The following is a 21,000-nucleotide window of genomic DNA, read 5'->3' on the forward strand; positions in this document are numbered from 1 at the left end:
CTCAGGTCAACTGTGGTTTAATAAACTAACATGTAGCTGGATGGGTTTTATAAACTTGCATAGAAATTTCCACCTTAAGTAACTAAAACTGTGAGGTGATTGGAGTGTGCTGGAAAACTCCTGACTTCTTGAATTCTGTCCCAGGGAGGTGCCTGGTCATACATTGTCATGCAGCTGAGAACAAAACTCGCTTATTACTGACGTGGTGCTCTACTGAAATACTAAAAAATGGAAAAATATAGGATCACTTAATTGATTGAGCGTGTAAAGTGTAAACCTTAAGCTTGAGTCATTTACAATGTAGGTGCTACTACTTAAACTCATTTTCTGACAAACTAAGAATAAAATCAGTTTTCTAATATTAAAGGAAATAATTTGAACTTTAGTGCTACGTGTATTGCCCAAGCTTCCATTCTGAAAACCAGTGGTATGTGATTTATGTTGACTTCTGTTAAAATAATTTCCTTTCTACTAATTTGTTTCAGAATTTGAATCCTGATTTAATAGTTTCATTCAAAACAAATTCAAATCTTATGCTTTCTTAAGGCTTGTGCTTGAAACTTACTGGGGATTTCTTAAAAAGATGTACCTGGCCGTTGTTTTAACGGAGGACTCCTAATATTCTTGTTGTTTAAGAGACTTTAAATTCCTTGGGCTCAACCTAGATTCTGAAACAATGCGGAGGATTAATTTTTTTTTTTTACACCACTTGTTTCTAAGGGGAAGTACAGAAATTTTGCAATGTCCGATTTACCTGGAGGCCTAGTCCTAGACACACTTTATGGGGCTTTCTTGCTTTTCTGCAGGAGGACCACTCAATTCTCTTAACTTGCAAGGACGATGCTGCATTTCACCAAGTGTTACTTCATCCCTTTCCCGAAATGCTTGAGTGGTTACCTTTTTCTTCAGCAAAAATTCAGACTTGTCCTGTAGGTTGGGTTCTGCGTGGTTTCTGGGGAGCGCTCAGTCTTCTGCAGTTTGATCTCTTGCAGGAAGAAGTTAAACTGCTAAAAATAAGTGCATCTGAAGCGTCTTTTTTTAGTATGTCGGGAACTTTTGCTTTGATCACTATTAAAAAAAATCCTTTGCTATAGAGAGTAGTTAACTTCAAATTCCTTTTGCTTGCTCTTTGTAAATGTAGGTAGAGCTTTGTGCCTTAATTGACACCATTCCTTCAAGACTAATGACTTTGCCCTATTTTCTGTTTTCCCTGTTACTTTAATTGGCGTGACTCATCTGCTCTGGGGGAGGAGCAGTGGTTCCTTTGTTCAGGTTCTGTACACAAATGCAAGCAGTTGTTGGTAAAGCCAGTGGAAAATGTTGAAAGTCACTCCAGTGTTTGCACTTTGCCCCATAATTGTGCTGTGGCTGGCTGAAGATTCATTGAGAATATCACGTTGTGAACAAAAAATTGTTATTCTGGTGGAGACGGGCCACCCACAGTACTAACCAGCTAAAAGCATCTTCGGAGGATTCAAGAGGAGAATGAAAACTTTAAACAATAATTGATTTCTTGGTAGCTGACTAGTTCACCTGAGCAAAACTTCCCTCACTTCAGACTGTGATGATGAAATGAGCACAATTAGGATTTGTGCCTGTTTTGGAGATCAGTGGTGATGTTTCCTCCTTCAGAATATCGACTGGTGAATTCAGGAAGGGTGAAATGGGAGTTGCTGGGAGTCCCATATTGTGGTAGTTCAGTATTTTTTGAAGCAGGGTAGTTAAAGCCAGTATTTAGTGAGAAGGGCTGAGATTGGGGTTTAAATTGTCAGAAGGCAGTCGAGAAGGAAACTCAACACTTTTCTACAAACTGCTCTAAAATCTTCCCCTTTTTTCCTGGTTTCTCAGAATTTGGATAGAGGCAGTAGAATCCTGTTGGACAGATGGGGAAGGGGTTTGAACATTCCATTTTGCATTTTTTTTGAGACTTTTATTTAACCCTGTCCTTTGACCTTTTGTCTGAATTTGTATGTCAGACTTTGTTTGCGGAGACCCATCTTTCCGATCCAAGTCAAAAATGAGACAAAATTACTTTCCTACACAGGCAAACATCAAGTAACTTCAGTTTTGGAAGGAAAAAATAGATTTGAAGTGTCTAGATTAGCCGGGATTTTTCCCCTCCGCTCTCCACACCTTCCCCCTGGATGGACGCTTCTCCAAGGTAAACCAGCGCCTGCGTGTGTGTGTGGGCTCGTGCTCGGGTGGGATTGTTTCCAGCTGCTGACGCCCCTGCGTGTTGGGGATCCATGTTTGGGATGCATTGGCAGCAGAAGGACCTCTTAGACCTTCTGGTTGTGCCCTGGGAGGATACTTGACGCACAGGCGAGTGAAGACAGAGCTAGTTACTTCGTTCTTCCCCGCGTGTTCAGGTGGTAACGAATAAATTCTGCCTTGGGAAAAAGGTGGTGACTGGATGTATTGCTGATGAAAGCTTTGACATTTCATCTGCCTGGTTAGTATTCAAAATCCAACTGGAAATGTCAGAGGAATTATTTCCGAGAGTTACTGATAACTGCCGCTCCACGCTTCCATGTTCTGCGTGAGGGGATTTTTTTTTTTTCCATTTTGTGGTAGTAACTTTATGAAAATAACTTCCAGCATTTAAAGTAATGGTGTGTTAAGAGCCTGGGACAAATTATTTGCTCTGGCAATTCAGAGATTTAGCCTGAAACTTTAAAAGGGTTTCCTCATATACAATACAAACCCAAAGCTGTTAACGCAAGGGCTGTGTTTATTTTGGGCTTTTTTTCATAGTTCAATAAACATATCCCTCTCTTTTTTCCACTCTTGTCCCTTTTATATTAATTTTCCTGGTAAAAATAGAGTATAGAAAGACGGTAATATATTTCCTTAGTAAAAAAAACCAAACGAGCACAGTTCCTGCTGTGGGAGGAGCTATGACCTACAGAGCAGGAGGGGGCTGAAGGATAAATGCACTTGTTCATTTGGGAAAAACGGTCTGTAGGAAGAGGCAAGTGTGATCAAATAACAATTCTGAATTTCAAATTAAATGCTCCAAATTCGGTTAAATGAAGTTACGACTCCCCTCTCACCACTTCCTTATGCACCTGTCATGCACTTGTTTATCACTTACTCTTTAATTTTTTCTTGTTTTGTCAGTATGCTGAGCACTCGGGGAACTGAAGATTTGGTTTAGGGGGTTTTGCATAGGTTAAAGCAAAGTTTTACATGAGAAAAACGACTTCAGTATTCTGCGGTTTTTGCAACCAAACGCATGGTTTATATGAGCTTACATTTTGGAGCAAAATGTTTGCAAGTTGTGGTTTTTGAAGGCTTGTGGAATTCATAGGGTGCCTTCTGTACGCTACAGCGATCACTACGTGGAGTATTGGTTCCCTGCAAGTTCTAGAAGGTTGGAAACAGGTAAAATGTTCAGTAAAAATGATACTGGCCTGTGGAGAAATCTTTTAGTACCCATGAATACACTGAAAAAGCCCTGCAGAGTAAGCAGTTCATGAGTCAGCCTACTGTGGTTTTTTTAAAAAGTTATTTCAGTGCTCTAATTCGTTTGGCTCGGCTCCTCCTGGATGAGAATAAAGGCGAGCTGCTCTCTTGAGCAAGGGACCAGAGTTCTTTGGCATATACACAGGAAAAAAAGGCTGAAGCAACACTTTTGGTTTTAAATTAAGCAGTACTGCATGTTTTAGCCTTTGAAAACCTGTGCTGTGGCTTAAAAGCTTTATTCTTTCAGATGGGTTGAACTACAACTCCTGATCTCTTAATTACTCTATGGTGAGCAGAGCTGCTTTTGGATGAAGATTAAACTGATTGCTCTGAGTGTATAAAACATTAATCATTAATAGTACCTAAATATTAAATATATATAGTTAACCAAGATATAAAACCAGGTTGGACATAACAGCATTTTAAGTAGGAGGGCAGTGTAGCACTGGAACAGGTTAACTGGCAAGGCTGCAGTCAAGTCTCTAGTCCTGGAATTTTTCAGGACTGGACTTGGAAAAGGCCCAGTTGATGCTGGTGCTGCTTCAGGGGGGAGAGTGTGGTCGCTTCCAAATGACATTTTTGTGTTGATGCTACACGAGATGGGATCCTTACCCTGTTGGCTCGTTCATCAGAGTGCTGTGAAGATGTAAGAGCTTTGGTTGTGGTTTGCAAAACATCGACTAAAAAAAATTAGGGAGGGGGATGTTCCAATAACTTCAACCCAGTATTGGTTTGTGTTTTCTGACCTTGCCAACAGCTGCATTGCGCTGCCCAGGGATTGGTGATGGAAGTGGAGCAGCAGGGTTAGGGGTGAGTATCCCGGATGAAAACCTGCAGGCTGGTGCTTCTGATGAGAAGATACTTGTATCATTGCACGGGGTTGTATAAATCAAACCAAACCTTCGCTGTTTGGTCATCTTTTGGACTTCTGTATACATCTTCCTCATCAGACTTCCTCCAAACACAATGGTTTTTTGGAGGGGTTGTTTTTTGGTTGGGTTCTTTTTGTTTGTTTCATTAAATATATAAGCTGTTATTTGGATTGTGCGTTTAAAAACAAAAGTACTGAACTGTCAAAGAGGAGCATACTGTCTACACTGATAATTGCACGATCGATTGGGCTGAAAGGCTTTTATCCTGGCTCCTGACTGCCTTTATTTTTCAGGCAATTTGAAAAAACACTCCCCCACCGCCCTGCCTAATCATGAACCTTGCTGTGAAAGCTTCTTCTTTATCGTAGCAGTCAGTGCAAGAGTGGCCAGCGACCACTGCTCTCTTCCACCTCATTTTATAAAGGGGTTCCTGGAGGAGCCTGGTCTGAGAGGATCCTATGGTGTTCATGCTGCGTTTGACCCACTTTGCAGCAGCTTTTTTCCTCTTCCACCGTGGTGTTTGTCCTCGGGGAAGAGGAGCAGCACGCTGCTGCTGAAGTGGGGACCCCTGCCCAGGAGAGGGGGTGCTGTGGCTCCCTGCGAGCCTGTTCTTTCCTCACCCCCTCAGAGAAAGGCAGGGGATGGTTGCTGCGTTGTGTCTGCTTGTGAGTTTATCCAGTTTTGGCTCAGCCATCTCAAAAGGGCACTGGACTGTTCCTTTTTCCTTGCAGTTGCTTTTAAAAAAGCTTTGAATTAGCCTGATGTCTGAAACACACTGTGTTTATTCCCATGGACTTTGAAACCTCAAAGCAGCCGGTTTTTACTGTTGGTGGTTTCAGAACCAGCCCAGAATCTGCATTTTGGACTTTGAACAGCTCCAAGACAGGTGACATGCAGCCCTTGAATAGTTGATTTACTTTCCCGCTTGGTTATGGGAGTTAGTCATAATTTTATACATTGCTGCTTCAGGTCGTTCTTCAGGCCATTTAAAGCAGTTTTCATTCAGCTCGTGGGATGCACACGGGGGCATCTCCTGGGGACAGACGGACGGACAAGCCTTGCTGCCCGCTCCCTCGGAGCGAGCCCCGGCGCCACCGCGTGGTAGCCACGGAGCCGCTCTCCTGTCGCCGAGGCTCCGGGACGCGGCAGCTCGAACAGGCCGGGGGGTGGGGGGTAGGGGGGGGCTCTCAGCCGGCAGCATCGTCCTCGGCACGACGGCGGCCGCTGGAGCCGAGCTTGGCCCCTGCCGAGCACCCCAAACGGTTCCGGGGGGTGCGAGGGCACCGGCGGTGCAAAACGAGGCTGGTGGGGTGCGCGGAGGTGGAGTGAGGGTGAGGTTGGGAAGTAGATGCTGCAAATATGCTCGAGGTAGGTGTGTTTCCATTTTTAATCTTTTTTTTCTTTCTCCCCCCCCCCCCCCCCCCCCCCAGTCTTCAGTCTTCTAAACTATCTCGAATCCCTGTAGTTATGTAAGGGGAATATGAGTGGTAGAGAAAGAAACAGAAACTGATAAGCAGCCACCAACTCGGTTTTTTTCTTTGACAGGATTGGGTTTATTGAGTTTTGTCAGTCTGTCGGGGTTAATTGGACTCTCATCCAACCGGTGGGCTCTGCCACCCTCCCTCTTGTGTTGCTGGGGTACAGCTTGGATGAAAAGCAACACCTCCTCAAGGATGCTCCTGTAATACAAGTTCTGATGAAGTGGAAATGCAATAATTAGCTTTTTCCAGAGCTGTACCGAGAACAAGAGTTTTCCTCTTTGGCTGCTGCATTGTTGCAAGATTGCTTTACACCGTGGCACAGGCCTTTGAGCTGAGCAGTGTCTTTGCACCACTTATCTTACATGAGTAATTCTGATGTTTCCTGGTTTTACACTGAACCAATCACTTCATTTTTTTTTTTTTTTTTTTAACTTGTTGATGTGGCTGTTTTAAAAAATGTTCCCCATCTATTGTAGTCCTTAAAAAAAAAAAAAAAAAAAGGATTTTTGCAGCAAGCCTCATCCTTCCCTACATGTGGGTTAGGTTCTTGTTCAGTTTTGATGGTTGCACCTCGCTTTCCAGCAACTCGTGCCTGCCCCCCCTCTTCTAGAGCAGATGTGCTCTCAGGACCCTCGAATCCAGCCCTCACTGGTCCCCCATCCTGCAGCTCAGGGACAGGCTGAATTTTATGAAGTTTCCCAACTTGTCCAAGCAGCAAAGCTGAGCTCTTTCAAACCTGGTTCTCATTAGGCTCTGACAAATCCCACATGACACTTGTGGTATTGAAAAATACCCAGCGTGTTACCTCCATCTTCTCTAAACCAGCAAAGAATCCCCAAAACAGTTTCTCTGTAAAAGTGAAGAATGCGAGGTGTTTTGAAGGGTGGGGGGCACGTTAATTTTTGCCTGAAATAGAAATAGCAAGGCTGCTCCCTCGTGTTGGGCATGTTGATGTCCCCTTCCCCCTGCGGCTGCGGCGCTGCTCAGCGGCTTCGCCTGCAGCCCTGGGATGCTGCGAGTATGTAGGTCAGAGCTCTTCTGGCTCTGGTAAGCATTAAATCAAGCTTGTGCTGATTTTGGTTGCTCCAATCTTTTCAGGTATTTGCTTTAGCGTTCAGCTTCCCCCTTTCTCCTCTGGGTTATCAGTGGTAAAAGGCCCTTAACTGTAGTTTATCTGTGGCTGGTACACGGTGGGATTATCTTTAGGGCTCAGGGTGGCAACACTTAGGTTTAGGATTATTTGCATTGCAGTTATTACCTATGGGTGTAACAATTGAAATTGGGCCACCAATTTTTTGAAAAATCTCATTCTTTGCCTTGCAGCTTTAGCAAAGGATGGGTCTTTTGTGTTATTAATACTGACTTACTCACAGGACTTCGGCTATCAACACTGCAGCAGCTGCTTTTTCACCACAGATAACAGAAAGCATCTGGACTAGCTGGGGAGTGCATTGTACGATATGTAGGGCACAGTGGGAGGTGGCCATCATGCGATTATGGTATATCTGTGACAGCCATCTGCCACTTTTTTTGGGTGTGGGGTGTTTTTTGTTGTTTTAACTTTCCCAGACTTCCAATTCAACAGCTAAATTCAAAGTCCACCATGGATTGAAATTTCTCCTTCAGAAAGCTGTAGAGAACTGTATTAAGTCTAAAGCTCATCAACAGTATCACTTTGAATTAAATTCATACACAGATCATAATTAAGCATGGAATTTAGCTTTCTGCCTGTTCCTAGATTTTATTAGATTTGCCTTGTGTAGAGAGCAAACCCCATCCCCCCTCTGCTGAGCCTGATTTGTAGTCTGAGAGCTTGTGCTCGCTGATCACGAGCCAAATCAGAAACCTTCATCTTTGGCAACACCGGGAAAGGGGATTTAGGATTTGCAGATATGTTTTTCCACAGCCCACCTTCTGTCATTGTTTGAGCCTCTAAACCAAGGAGTTTTAATATAAATAAAAAGAACATTTAAGGGAAATGAAGGCAGCGTTGTTTCTTTTTTTAGTGCAGTGAATGTAGTTCTCAGCATTGGAGTACAAGATGGAGTGGCTGAGGAGGAAAGAGGTAAATGTGATGATGGTATAATCAAAAGGTTACATTGGGCAGAGTTTGGAGGCTTCACACATCAATATGTGATATATATATATATATAAAAAATGATAATTGGGTCCTAATAAATGGGGAACAAACAGCTTACCTGGTTACTAATACCAGGATCTTTGAGGAATCTCTGTTAGCATCAGTGTCTGCTGTATAAGTATCACCTGCCATCTTTGGATGCTCGCTCAGCTGTCACGAAGACCTCTACAGGTTCGCCCAGGTCATCTTCAAGTGTGCCGTAACTAATGAGCGGCTCGGCATCCTAAAGCCCATGAAACAAGATTCCAAGTCAGGCTCTTGTCTCCAACAGTTCCTTAGAATTTATATAGAAATCTATTTAAGTGATGGGACCTGATATAGAATAGCCTCACTGTCACCTGAGCTCTAAGAGGTTCTTGCTGGCTGAGAATCTGCATCTGAGTCTCCCATCTCTCCAGAGAGCCAGCCCTAACCAACAGATTATTTAAAATATTAAGAAATACTTCTAATATCTGTGGTCTCGGTGGTTATGTCCCTCAGAAAACTAAGGGAAGAAGACTTTATACTTCCGTGGCTAGGCTACTGTCCTGGGCTGTGGACTCTGAAATGAGCAAAGCAATCTTCTGAACTGAGAATTTCTGAATGTCAGGAAAATTCTTTGTTAGAAGGTATTTTCTAGAGGGTATGGCTGTCAGTTGTTCAGTAAGGTTTGTGGTGCTCAGCCTGGGAACCTCTGAGATCCCAAGGAAAGGGAAAGCTGTGACTTGCACTGCAGAGCACAAGTGCAGTGTAATGTTGCAGGTACCAGTCTGGCTCTGTCTGAAGTGCTGTGAAAATATACTCTGGTTCTAAAAACATTTTTAATAAAGATTTGAAGTAAAGCAAATTGCCATCATCGTGGGTTGCCGCTGTGCAATTCTCTTACCTACTTAAAAGCTACTTTGTCATGGACAGCTGATGCAAAACTGGTCTCAACAGCGAGGTATGGACAGCACAACGCAGCGCCTGGACACCTCGGGGGTACTTTGGTGGACTCATACCCTGAACTGCCTTCCTCACTGAGCAGAAACCTTCAGATCAATCTTTTTTCTGAAAACTTACCGGCAGTCACTATCTAGCAGATACTCTTGACTTTCAGGAGCTGTTACCTGCGCTGGGGCACACCGCGCCGGTGGGGGGGTTGTGCTAAGGCAGCGCTGCCCTGGCTGCATTTCCGTGGTTCCTAGCTGCTGGTCCGCTCCTCCGGCTTGGTGCCTGCTCTCGCAGCTGGTGTTTGGAGATGCTTTAATGGGCCCTGGCCACGGGCAGAGCTGTGGCTGCTTGAAATTCCTGGGGGGAGCCGGGGTACGTGTTCAGTGATTCCTAAGTAGACCTAAACCCGTTTCTAGCCCCGTGCACTGTCCTCATTGCATTGCCACTTGAGGAGGGCGACCTGTTGTTGTAACAATTTGCCATTAGCCAGTTTTTCAGTGTTACTTTTTTTTAGTTAAAATGTTTTCTGCTGCCCGAGCAGAAGATCGCACTTCACTGTATTTACAGCCGAGGCGCTGCCACGAACCCAAGCAGCCTCTCTCAACTCCCTGCTCTAAGTTCCCCTCGCGGGGATGCCGCCGCCACCCCCGGGCCTTGGCCTTTCTTCCCCCTAAAACCCCGCTGGAAGGAAAACACCCAACGTGGGCTTTCCGGGCCGTGCCTGGCTTCCTCTGAATTACCGTTTTTAAGCACACACGGTGACAGCCGTGCCCGCGGGCCGGCTGCTTCCCGAGGAGGGCACCGGGCCGGCCACCCCCTCCCACAGGCCGCTCCGGCACCCTTCGCCATCACGGGTGGTTTGAGAGGGACACCCCGGCCCCGCAGCCGCCTCTCCCCGCCGCAGCTCCGGGGCCGCGCCGAGGCCGTGGCGGCCCCTCAGGGCCGCGGGGGGGGGGCGGGGGCGCCGCAGCCGTTGGCCCGCGCAAAGCGCCCCCGCGTATTGCGCAGCCCGCAGCGCTGCCTGAAAGACCCGACAGCGGCCGCTCCGTCCCCGCACCCCGTTTCGGCTCCGCTTCTCCCCTCCGCACCCCGCGGAGGGCGACGCGGGTCCCTTTTGTGACGGTCAGCCGCGCTCCGCGCCGTTTGGGACGCAGGGTGGGGGGGTTTTGCTCAGGCGTTCGCCGCGGGCAGCCCGGCGGTTGCGAGGCAGCGAGGGCGGGTCCTTCCACCCCCCTCCCGCCGCGCCCCTTCCCCGCCCTATAAAGCCGCCGCCGCAGTTGAGCCCCAAGTGCCGCCGCCGCCAGGTCCTGCCAGCGCGGAGCCGGACGCCCCCGCCGCCTCCTCACGGTGAGGCCTGTGAGATCCGGGGACCCGCCGGGCGCCGACGCGGCGGGGATAGGTGTTCGAGGCGGCGGCAGGGGCCGGCCCGCTCGGTGGAGTAGCAGGCCCGGCCTGGCGCGGGCGGAGGGCGGCCGTGGCGGCGGAGCTCCCGGGTGGTGGTCGGGGAGGGCCGCTGAGGGGTTGGGCCCAGGTCTGAGCCCTTCCTGGGCTGTGCGGGGCTGAACCGCCCGTGGGCCCCTTTGGGGGGCGGGTGTGTGTGTGTGTGGGTGTCCGGTAAATAAAGCAGAGGCGCTTCCCCCGCCGCGGGCCGCACAGCACCGGCGGAGCTGGGCCCTCCCCCGCGCGGCTGTCAGGGGGCTCCGGGGCACCCCCGGTATCTCTGGGTAGCGAGGGGAGTCTGGAGCGGCAGCGCCAGCGGAGGGGCTCAGGTGGGAGTTTATTAAATAAACGCAGCGTTACACACCCAGCGCCCCGGAGAAGTCGGGGGGAAGGAGCGGGCATCCATCCGGAATCGCTTTGGGAGGCACGGAGTTGCCTGGTGGAGCTCTTTTAGATGGCTGAGCTCTGCATTTTGGGCTTATACATGCAAATTACCGTTGTAATTCAGGTTTGTCTTTCGACTAGCTCCCAACCTGTTTTGCTGTTGTCGAATAGAGCTTTGAGGACTGGTCTGCTTAGTCACCCAGTCGTGTTGCTATCCAAGGCCTCCCCATTGCCAGAGCTGTATTGCAGTTTGCTAAAAATGACAATTTTTTTTTTTTTAATCCTTCTAGGAGACTGAGCACTGTGGTATAAAAATAACGAAATTGGGTTGAAATCGTGATCTGTTACCAGTCATAAGGCAGTAGATTAACTTCCTTCTACCTGATGCAGACACTTAACAGTAACCTGAAGGTCTTGATAAAAGTGGGTTTGGGCAATACAAGGGTCTCAATGCAAATATTCTTGCAGGGGCTGGACTCGCCAAGGCAGCATCCCTGTCGTGCTGGCTCCCTTGTGCAGCATTATGTAATCCTAGACACAAGCACGGGAAGGCTGGCATCTGAAGCTGGGTTTGCTCTCGAGTGTGCTCAGACAATCACTGCAAGAACAGATGCATTAAATTTGAAATACACGCCTAGTTAATATTATTGTTCAGCCCATCAGCTACCAACTTATGTTTTAATCCAAATTTTATTTTTTGTGCGTGTATATATATGTTTGTATCTTTGGAACAATCATGACTGTGTCTCTCCAGAACACCCATCTTAATTAGAAGTAGCGCTGTCATATAGGGTTACATTACAGTGTAAACATTAACTAGCTACTCGCTCTGCCAAATGGAAATTAAAGCATTGAGGGCTTCAGGCTGGTGTGAGCTGCTTAATAATGTGCTTTGGCTGGCCTCCACTGGACTGGGTTTGTTGCAGTACTGTCAGGCTCAGCCATACTGATGAGCTACAGGAGGTTTTCAGAAAGGAGTAATGTGAGTTTACTGAAAGTGGTCCAGCTAATTAAATTTTGGTAGTTCAGGTACTGCTGTCAGGAACTAGCATGCATAGCTCCTAGGTTTGGTGGGGGAAGAACAGTTGAAAATTAACTGAAATGAATTAGAAGCTCTTTGTTCCTAGAGCTTCTCTTTACAGTATCTTGCAGGTTTTATTTATAAATACATGCTTTAGAGATCTTTAAGCAGGTAAGGAGGGAAAAAACGAAACTGTTGCAATGATCTGCTGCTAACAAATATTTTGAGTGGTACAGGGACTTAAAACGCATCCTACTAGTTTGTTGAGAACTGAATTATTAAATTTATGTGGCCAAGCAGTTATATTTATCACGTCCTTCAAGTCAGTTGGTTCAAGTGCAGTGATGCCCAAACAGATTTCATGTGCAGGTTCAGTCAGAAGTTGTAACCTACTAGATGCTGTATTGAGTGCACTACTTCTGGGTTTGAGTTGTTAAATATTTGGAAAGATGCATTCTTGTAAAGTTTGATTATTTTTCTGCTCGTGATATCTTTGAAGTCTGCTGCTTCTGTTTATTGTAGGTCTTACTAGAGTTTATTTGAAAAACTTCGTTAAAATGCACAGTCATCTTAGCCTTTCCTAATGCTAACAAAGTGCTGATCTAACTTCCTACTTTGTAAGAATAGTATTGAGTGCTGAAAGCTTTCCTCGTAGTGGTGTATTTGCTTTTTGATCTCTTCAGAAAACCAAACACTTTTTTGAAGGAAAGCCTTTGATCCTGAGTTACCTGTTCTGTTTGACTCTGTTTGGAGCAAGGGAGGCTGGACTAAACTCTGTCTAGAGGGGTTCCTTCCAGCCTCAATTTTGTGATCCTGTTCTAGGGGCTATCATTTGAAAACTGCTTCTGAGATCTGACTTCATTTGAGTAGTCAAAATAAGTAGCAGTTGTTTGGATTTGAAGACAAGTAGTGTTTTGGAAGCGGTACTGAAATTTAATTCCAGAGAGAGATAGCTTTAGTGTCGCACTGTGAAAAATACAAGCGTTATAAATTTTTTGTATTTTATGCTTTCAAATTCAAAGAAAAAAATTATCTTAATTGATGTTAGGCTTTTATCAATCCTCGTTTCTTAAGCGTGAGGATTAATGAATTCAGGCCTGTCGATTCAAGCAGTGAATAATCTGAGCGTGCTTTAAGTGGCGCTGGGTTATCTGCTGCTGGTAAGAAACAATATAAAAAGTAAAGGTAACGTACATCTTTGAGTCAGCTAAACCTGTAACATCTGCTGAATATTGTGTGGAAATAACTGTCCTTCTCTTGTAGATGCCTTCAATTAAACTGCAGAGTTCAGATGGAGAAATCTTTGAAGTTGATGTTGAAATTGCAAAACAGTCTGTCACTATAAAGACTATGCTGGAAGGTAAGAGTATGAAGCCTTGAGGATCACTAGCTATTGCAGAGATAGCAGGGTGTTCAAGGAAGCCTCTTGAACAGGATTTGTGTCCAAAGGAGGCAAACTGGTACTGTGCTGAAAAGGGATTCTCAGGCCCATAAAGCAGCTTGTTGTCTTATGTCAGAACAGCTGGAACAATTGCTGTTGCAGCTGAAACTGTGTTTTGGGTAGATGTGCTCTGACAAAAAGCTTCAAGTTGAGCCCTCTTGTTAAGAGCTCTTACAGGGAGGCTAGTAAAATATAAACACCCCACTGCCTCGCCTACAGCCTACTTCAGTTTTGTAAAAGTTAAGCAAATGGAACGTCTAATAATATTAAAACCTAAGTTTTAATTTAGTCATACAAACCAGTCTTACGATGTAAATATCTTTTAAATGGGGTGGGAGATCATAAACCGGTGCAGCGAAGAGCGAAAGCAAAACCTATATTGTGAGCTTATGGATGTAGTTAAATTATTTGGGATAAATACTTAGTTTTGATCTCCTGCTGACATAAATTTGAAACAAAAGAACTCGTGGTGGGGGAGGGGGAAATCTGCCAGATGGCTAGGATACAGAGCAAACTGTGTCTAATCCCCTAGTGCAAATCCTCATTGTTCACTGGTGTGTTTTTCCAGTTTTTGAGTGTATTCATGAATTAACTTAGCAAACTCATTCTGTAGACGTAGTTAAAATTATGTTCTTGGGTTTAAATGTTTCTCAGATTGTGACACCTTATATGTAAGAACAATAAAAATAAGGTTGAAATACTCCAGCCATTGAACACTTTGGTTCTGTTAATAAGAAGCTGTTGAACATGACTAGCAATGTGAGCAGGAAGTGTAGCAATTGGTTGGAATACGTTAGGGAGCACAGCAGTTCTCAGTTTTCTGGTGCAGAAGCTGGGTCACTGCTGGTGTTGGGTGACACTCAGGTGTTGGTGAAAGGGAAGTTAACACGTGGTGGGTGTTGTAATCTGGGTACCATAAACTTAACCTCTTGCTAACCTGGGTAAGCACCATTCTCCTCGTGCAGATGAAATGCATTTGCAGTACAGCTGGTTAAGCATCAGTTAATAAACACGGTTTTGTGTGTCGGGTGCTGCAGCTGAAAGGGGAAGAGCTAAAAGGTGGGGTGGTGTTGAACATCCTGAGACCACCAGTGATATACCAGTTTTCTGGTAAGAGATGAAATGCCTGTTTTGGAGGTGGTGGGGACAAGTTGAGCAAAGTTGACTAAACTTAAGACATTGCTTGAATTATTTCACCATACCAACAGTTTTGGACTGGTCACTTCTTATGCTGCTGTCTGCCACCATGTGCATTTGAAGTTTCCAGTAACTGGTCACACATACAGTGCCCTTTAATGTCAGTATTTTAGTTTCTGCATCTATGAAATTAATGATTCAGTCGAAATAGTAGTACTGATCAATATCCTTTTAGTAATAACAGTAGTTGACTTGGTTAAATACAGAAGCACATGCTATTTTAATTGTGCATAAATTTGCTCAGTGATGATGGTGTGACAGTCGTCTGTTCTTAAAAATTGAGTTCCTTGGTGATGTAGAATTGGCTCATCTGTGCATATAATGAGTGAAGGTCTGTAGTTACTCAATTACATAGCTAATTACAGGATGTTAATCTTTGACAGCTAGGGTGTCATCCAACTGTTAGCATTTGTGTAATAAAAAAAGCATATTCTCTAGTCAAAAAGTGGCTAATGTTCTGGGTATCAAGTCCAAATTTTAATTAAGTTTTTCTCTCAAGTTTTACTTTGATCACTTAATCATATCAAGGGGACAAACTTTATCTGAATCCGTCTTGAGCATGCTGACAAGCTTTTAAAATAAGGAGTATCAGAAGCATGGTTTGTAAATGCTTTTTTGATACTGTCTTAGCATGTGAACTTCTTCAGCTGGTAAGAATTAGTCCAAGTGCTTCTGAGGCCAGGTAACTGGCATCTGTGGAGACAGAGTTTACTGCTCCTGTAGAGGACAAAACATTGTCTCTACTTACCACAGTAGATCTCAATTCGTATTTAATAATAAATGGAATGGGAGATCTTGGTTGGAAGACTTCAGTTTAACTTGTGGATTGAACTGTTGAAAGTGGTAAAAATACATAAATATTTGTCTGATTCTTCAACATATCCTATTTCCAGAGCACTGAACTAGCAAGTTCTGCTCTAACAAGTAACTGACTGCTTAACCTATGGTTTGTTGACCACAAAGCCTCACTGAAGCTTTCTAAAAGCTTCTGACTTCACCAGTTAGAGACCCTTTGCTACCGATCCATTCAGTCTTGGTGTTCAAATAGTGGAGAATTGGTGAAGCGGCCTGGTTTGGAGAAGAGTAGGGGGTTTTGCCTGCCAATTGCTTAGTCATCTTTCCATTTTTAGATTTGGGAATGGATGATGAAGGTGATGATGACCCAGTCCCTCTTCCAAACGTTAATGCAGCTATCTTAAAAAAGGTAAGATGCTGAAAGTGGTCGTGTCGTATGGCAGTATTGAAATGTGAAATTCATGGTGGAGTTGGGTATTATGAACTGTTGTATTAAAAATATTTCTGCTGTGCTGGCTACAAGCTTAAGCAGTTTGAGGTGCTTGAACACAGGCATCTGGGGAATGTGAGAACTGGGTGAGACTGAGGGCAGATAATGGCAGATGATCTACAGGGGTGACCTGGAACAGCAGCGGGAGGCCAGACAGGCTTCCGAAGGTGTTGAAGTGGTGCTGGGCATCCGTGCACACTAGTGCTTCATGGTATTTAAGCACTGATTTTAATTAGGTTCGGTGGACTGAGGTGGCTGTTTGAGATCCAGATGTTAGGAGAAAGGATTAAAGGACGGGCAGTGATGAGAGTAACTGGCAGTAGCCATGACTGGCAGCTACAGTGCTTAAGAGCCACTGTGCACCCTCGGTGGTCTGAAATCCAGTAACAGACCGTGATTATTGTTGGGTCAAGTGAGGAAAGCAAAAAAAATAGTCTGTTGCTGCCTTCTAAGATGCTTTTTGCTCTGAAGTAGAAGGTGTGCCAAAATAAGCACTGGACTGTTTTGGGGTAAATACAGGGTTAGGAATTATTTCCTAGTGAACATACACATAAATAACATCAGACTTGTGAAGTCTCTTGGATTGGCAAAATGGAACAGGTTTTACTTGCAGTAGATCCCTAATCTTTTGTCTGGGTGATGAGATGGTCAGCTCTTTTTTTTTTTTTTTTTTTTAAAAAAAAAACCACAAAAAACCCCACCAAACCTAAGCCTGGGAACATGCAGGCTTTTGCCAGGTGAACTTTGTACTGTGGTGAACATGGTAGCTATTACCACTCTACACTCTTTCCCTATGCAGTATTCTGTTTAAGAAGAATTATGTTTCTGCAAACAGATTAAACATCACAAAATGAGGTTTAGGTTTCCTTTGTACAGTCTTGTGTTAGCACAGGATTTAATAAGGGTAACTCCAGCAGCTGGCTCTTAAGATGGTAAGTAATTAACTAACTACTGTCTCAGATGGAATTCTTGAAGGCTGTTGTACTTCAGGATTTGGGATCAGTTGTTCTGAGATGAGAATATTAGGCAATGGAGCATGTTCCTACAGGATTCTAATAGTCATCTAGAGAAAAAGATACAGTTCTTCTAAAATGAAGTTGTTGTAGTTGGGGCCTAATGGGAGAATCGTTTGGATAAAACTTTTTAATATCAAAACCATAATTAGGTGATTCAGTGGTGCACCCATCACAAGGATGATCCACCTCCTCCAGAGGATGATGAGAACAAAGAAAAAAGAACAGATGACATCCCTGTATGGGATCAAGAGTTTCTGAAAGTAGACCAAGGAACACTTTTTGAACTTATCCTGGTAAGTATGGTTAAGAAGTGTAAAGGCTGCGCCTCTGAAGTGCACTTGGCGGGTAAGTGCTGCTTTGTGCTTCTTGAATAACTTCTTCACTGGGGGGGATGTGAGGAGAGGACAAGTAGTTCTGGCAGCTACTGGCTGAAATTGTTGATGTTAGAATGCTTGGTGACCTAATGCTGGGCATTAATCTGTACTTGCTCATTTATTAATTAATGTACTTTTCTGAATACGGGGCCCTACAGCGGTCTTTATTCTTGTGGCTCTTGAGTCTTAGATGAGGGCTTATTACTAGAAATGGCAATCTGCATACAAATTAAAAATCTAGCTTTGACTTCTAAAATTTGTGCCTCGTATGGTACTGGGAGCCAACATTACTTGTCTTAGCTAGTTAACAGCACTTTAGCACTGAAGATCTCAGATGTTTGCAGGCTTCTGAAAGCTCTTTGTAAAAGGAGGAGCAGGGGTGTGCATCTTTCATGGTACAACTGACTTTCCCTTCTGTTTGGCAAGCAAGTCTTAGGTGCTGTTACTTCAAGGTTCTAGCTAGAAGCTTCTCAAAGTGGAGAAGATCTCTTTGCAGTTACAGTATTCTCCAGCTTTTCAGTATAAGCGTAACTTTGGTAGTACATCTACAGAGGCAGAATATCGATATGGAGGCTTTAAATTTGGAAACTCTTCTGCAGGCTGCAAATTACTTGGACATCAAAGGTTTGCTTGATGTCACATGCAAGACAGTTGCAAACATGATCAAGGGGAAAACTCCAGAGGAAATTCGCAAGACGTTCAATATTAAGAATGACTTCACTGAGGAGGAAGAAGCACAGGTACTTGATTTGGGTTTAATTATAATTTAGCTGGTTTTTTTTGTGCTGAATTATTGTATGGTGCTTCATAATTTAATGTGTGAAGCTACTGACTTGTTAACAGTAAACGTAAACTGATGCATCAATTCTTTATAATTGGGTTGCTACTAGTGGAAGACCTTTTGGTCTGCAGTGCTTACAGCCCTGAAAAGGTCAAAACAAAGCATATTGATTTCCTAGCTCAGATGTGTGGCTGGTAAGAAGGCATGTAGGATTGTTTGTGGCAGCCTTAATTTGCTGGTTTGGAGTTGCTGTAAGAATGCTGAAGTTGTGTTGTCGCATGTGGCTAAAAAGGGAAGATGTTTGGATTCTTGTCTTTAATGAACTTATTGATCTTAGAACTTGAACAGCAAACCAACAGCACAATGGTAGAGTTGGGAAAGATCAAAGCAAGATTCCTTGTTTAAATACAAAGGCAATGAGCTGTGTGCTTTAGTTTGTCTTATGAAATGAGCCATTTAGTCTTAAGCTAGTCCATTTGCTTTGCTTGGTGAAAAAAAAAAAATCAGTTTTGATCAAATCTAGACATGAGAAATCAATTTCTTGGTTTATATCAATAAATAGGTCAGTTTGGAAGACTGACCTTCTCATTACAAACCCTGCATGAAGAATTAAAGTTGCTTCCAAGTTAATGCCTTCCTGCAATAAGTAATTCTGAATGCTTACGAGAATTTAGAATTTCACTGCAACATATTAATGGTTAAAATGTTCTTTCAGGTACGTAAAGAGAACCAGTGGTGTGAAGAGAAGTGAAGTATTGTGCCTGACACTCGAACACTGTAAGGATTGTTCCAAATACTAGTTGCACTGCTCTGTTCATAATTGTTAATATTAGACAAATGCAGCAGCAAATGAAGTTGTGTTAGCAGGATATTGTTCCCTTTGCATGTGTAGTGGTTTTTTTTGAGTACAAATTTAAATCTTCTGAGTTTTTACTAGTGTAATTGGATGTCTTTTTACTTTACTCTGCAACAAATAAAACTGAACTAAGTGTGGATTCTATATGGAAAGTAGCACTTAAGGTTATAATTTTCATTACACTTTTAAACTGTTCAAGTCCAGTTACAATGTGAAGGATTGACTCCATTGTAAATAAAAACACCTATGACTTCTTCCTTAAGAAGAACAGAACACTTGTATTTACAGGGTATTGATAGCTTCAGAAAGAAAAACAAACTAGAACATGTCTTGGGGAACTAGATAAGATAAAAAAAAGCTACTGGATTTCTTCCAAAAACATTGTGGGGAAAATTAGTGTTACTTAAAGCTACATAACTTTCAAGATGGTTCTTGTCCTGCATTAAAAAAAAAAAGGAAAAAATATTTGACCTCTTGCTTTATAGCCTAGTGAGAGATGTGATCTAGAACCGAGCAAGCTCCTGACAGTTAAATTTGAGTACTTCAGCCATGTCTTGAAGACCTGCCTCTAGCTGGTAGCAAATGAAAAGTCTGTTGCTTTATGCACAGGGTGGGTGTGTTTTTATACATGTTACTGTTAAAAGTGGAAGCCAGATTTGACCAAAAATGACTGACATTACCAAAGTTAATATTATTGACCTGTGCATGCCATTAGTGGCTGGTTTTTAGGCAATTTTAAACAACCCTTGTGATGTAGCTCTTTAAAACATGGTTTCATGTGTCCACAGGAAATCTTAACGCCTCTGTATGTGATACTTCAGCTTGTAGAGACTTAATTATTGCATACAAAGCTAATGCAATATCAAGCTTAACTTCTTTGGACAAAGCCACTTGCAACTAGTTAAACAGTAACTGGTTTTCTGATTTTTTTTTTTTTTTTTTTTTACAGTTCCCTTATAGGGAGTAGGGGATGGTTGTGTGGTAGCTCTTTGAGGTGTGCTCTTAGCTTGTATTGCATTCCATTCTCTGTATAAACCTTAGAGTAGAATGAACCTTAATAAACATACTTATCTCACTTTAAATATCAGTGTTTCACTTCTGAATTAATAAAGGGCTTTTAAACTTTTGCTTGCAAATGATTCTAGTTATTTGAAACTAGACAATCTTACTGTCAGTTATTACTGAGTCTGTAAGTAGTAGCACTGAAGTAAAGATTTTGTTAAATGACTTAATGCAAAGCACTAGTTAGATGTAGTGGGCAACTTCTTGAATTAAGTTGGAAGCTAAATAGTAAGTGATCTAGATACTTTTTTATTTTTAATGGCTTACTAGCTTTTAGGTGCTCTTGCTTTGATGTAGCTGTTGGTGAAAGCATTCAGAACTTGCTCTAAAGCAGCATTCAGACCCATGCTTTGGATGTGGCTGCTGCTCACCTGCTTATTCATGAGGCTGCTGGGCCTGCCTTTGTGCTGGGGTGCATATTATAGATATTGCGTTGTCAGTGGGCATAAAATATTTTGGTGATAGATTTGGACACGATGAAGCCTTTACAGCATCCTGTATTGCAAACAATACACCTCAGTTTAAAAGTGCTACCAGAGAAAATAATCTGTTGACAGTTGTTTCTGTGGCTGTGTTCGTAGTTTAATATTCGGCTTATCCTGGATCTTTACAAGAAATAAATCCATCTGTGTGTGAAGTTGGTGTTCTGGAGTATACTGGTTTCATCCTTGGAGTGCTGTGTTGCTGATACAGAAGCCTGTACTGTAATTGTGTTCAGTGGTAGGAGCCTATTTAAATGCCTTTAGGTGCTCGTCATCAGAATATCTGACTAAAAATAACTGATGATACCAAAGTTAATATTATTGACCTGTGTCAATAGGATCCCTGTTCGTTACCTCGCTGTGCTGTAGGATGAGGAAGAGACGACGACACATAGTTTGTCTTCATTCCTTTGCCATACCTGCACAAAACTCACCTGTGACCCTGTGGTAAAACTTACTAATTATTGGAACAGTTCGCCTCAAACCCAGCCCTTGGGGGTCAACTGCTGTAGTGGGGGAGCTTCTGCTGAAGCTCTGGGGTGGTGGAGGTGCAGCTTAGCAGCGTGCGGAAAAGAAAGGGCTGGTCTGGGTGCTCAAAGTGTTATTTAGTATTGACAGGTATTTTCAGTAGGCCTGGTAGTCAGGATTCCATACAACTTCATCTCTCTAATTGAAATTCCCCTGTAGTACTGTCTCAGACTTCATCTGGATTCCAATTCAGTAGCTGCCTGACGTGCCCGTCAGTGTGAGAAAACACCTTTTTTAACCTCAGGAGCTGCACTCTCTGTTGT

The 21,000-nt window shown here is 43.5% G+C and overlaps 1 protein-coding gene and 1 long non-coding RNA gene across 4 annotated transcripts; one reads left to right on the forward strand and one right to left on the reverse strand.

Moving 5' to 3' along the window:
- Window positions 1–5,900: 5,900 nt before the first annotated feature.
- On the reverse strand, window positions 5,901–9,775 carry LOC141965127 (uncharacterized). Of its 3 annotated transcripts, none has more exons than XR_012634425.1 (3): window positions 9,000–9,413; window positions 8,017–8,181; window positions 5,901–6,016 (listed from the first exon to the last, which is right to left on the reverse strand). It is a non-coding gene; the product is annotated as an uncharacterized LOC141965127 (long non-coding RNA). The 3 variants fall into 3 exon arrangements; XR_012634426.1 differs by having other exon boundaries at window positions 5,905–6,016; window positions 9,047–9,413; XR_012634427.1 differs by lacking the exon at window positions 9,000–9,413 and adding an exon at window positions 9,611–9,775 and having other exon boundaries at window positions 5,908–6,016.
- Window positions 9,776–10,103: 328 nt separating this feature from the next.
- SKP1 (S-phase kinase associated protein 1) lies at window positions 10,104–19,791 on the forward strand. Its single transcript, XM_074916197.1, has 6 exons — window positions 10,104–10,217; window positions 12,979–13,075; window positions 15,484–15,557; window positions 16,804–16,947; window positions 17,628–17,768; window positions 18,525–19,791. Exons 2-6 carry the CDS (start codon window positions 12,979–12,981, stop codon window positions 18,558–18,560), a joined length of 492 nt encoding a protein of 163 aa, XP_074772298.1. The 5' UTR covers window positions 10,104–10,217; the 3' UTR covers window positions 18,561–19,791.
- Window positions 19,792–21,000: the final 1,209 nt, after the last annotated feature.

This window comes from Athene noctua, chromosome 12 (genome assembly GCF_965140245.1).
Source record: "Athene noctua chromosome 12, bAthNoc1.hap1.1, whole genome shotgun sequence".
Lineage (NCBI taxonomy): Eukaryota > Metazoa > Chordata > Aves > Strigiformes > Strigidae > Athene > Athene noctua.

Excerpts from the sequence above, each read along its gene's own strand:
- SKP1 (XM_074916197.1), top strand. The coding sequence starts at position 12,979 with ATGCCTTCAATTAAACTGCAGAGTTCAGATGGAGAAATCTTTGAAGTT. Across the intron at positions 13,076-15,483 it reads TATAAAGACTATGCTGGAAG|ATTTGGGAATGGATGATGAA; the intron begins GTAAGAGTATGA and ends TTCCATTTTTAG. Across the intron at positions 16,948-17,627 it reads CACTTTTTGAACTTATCCTG|GCTGCAAATTACTTGGACAT; the intron begins GTAAGTATGGTT and ends ACTCTTCTGCAG.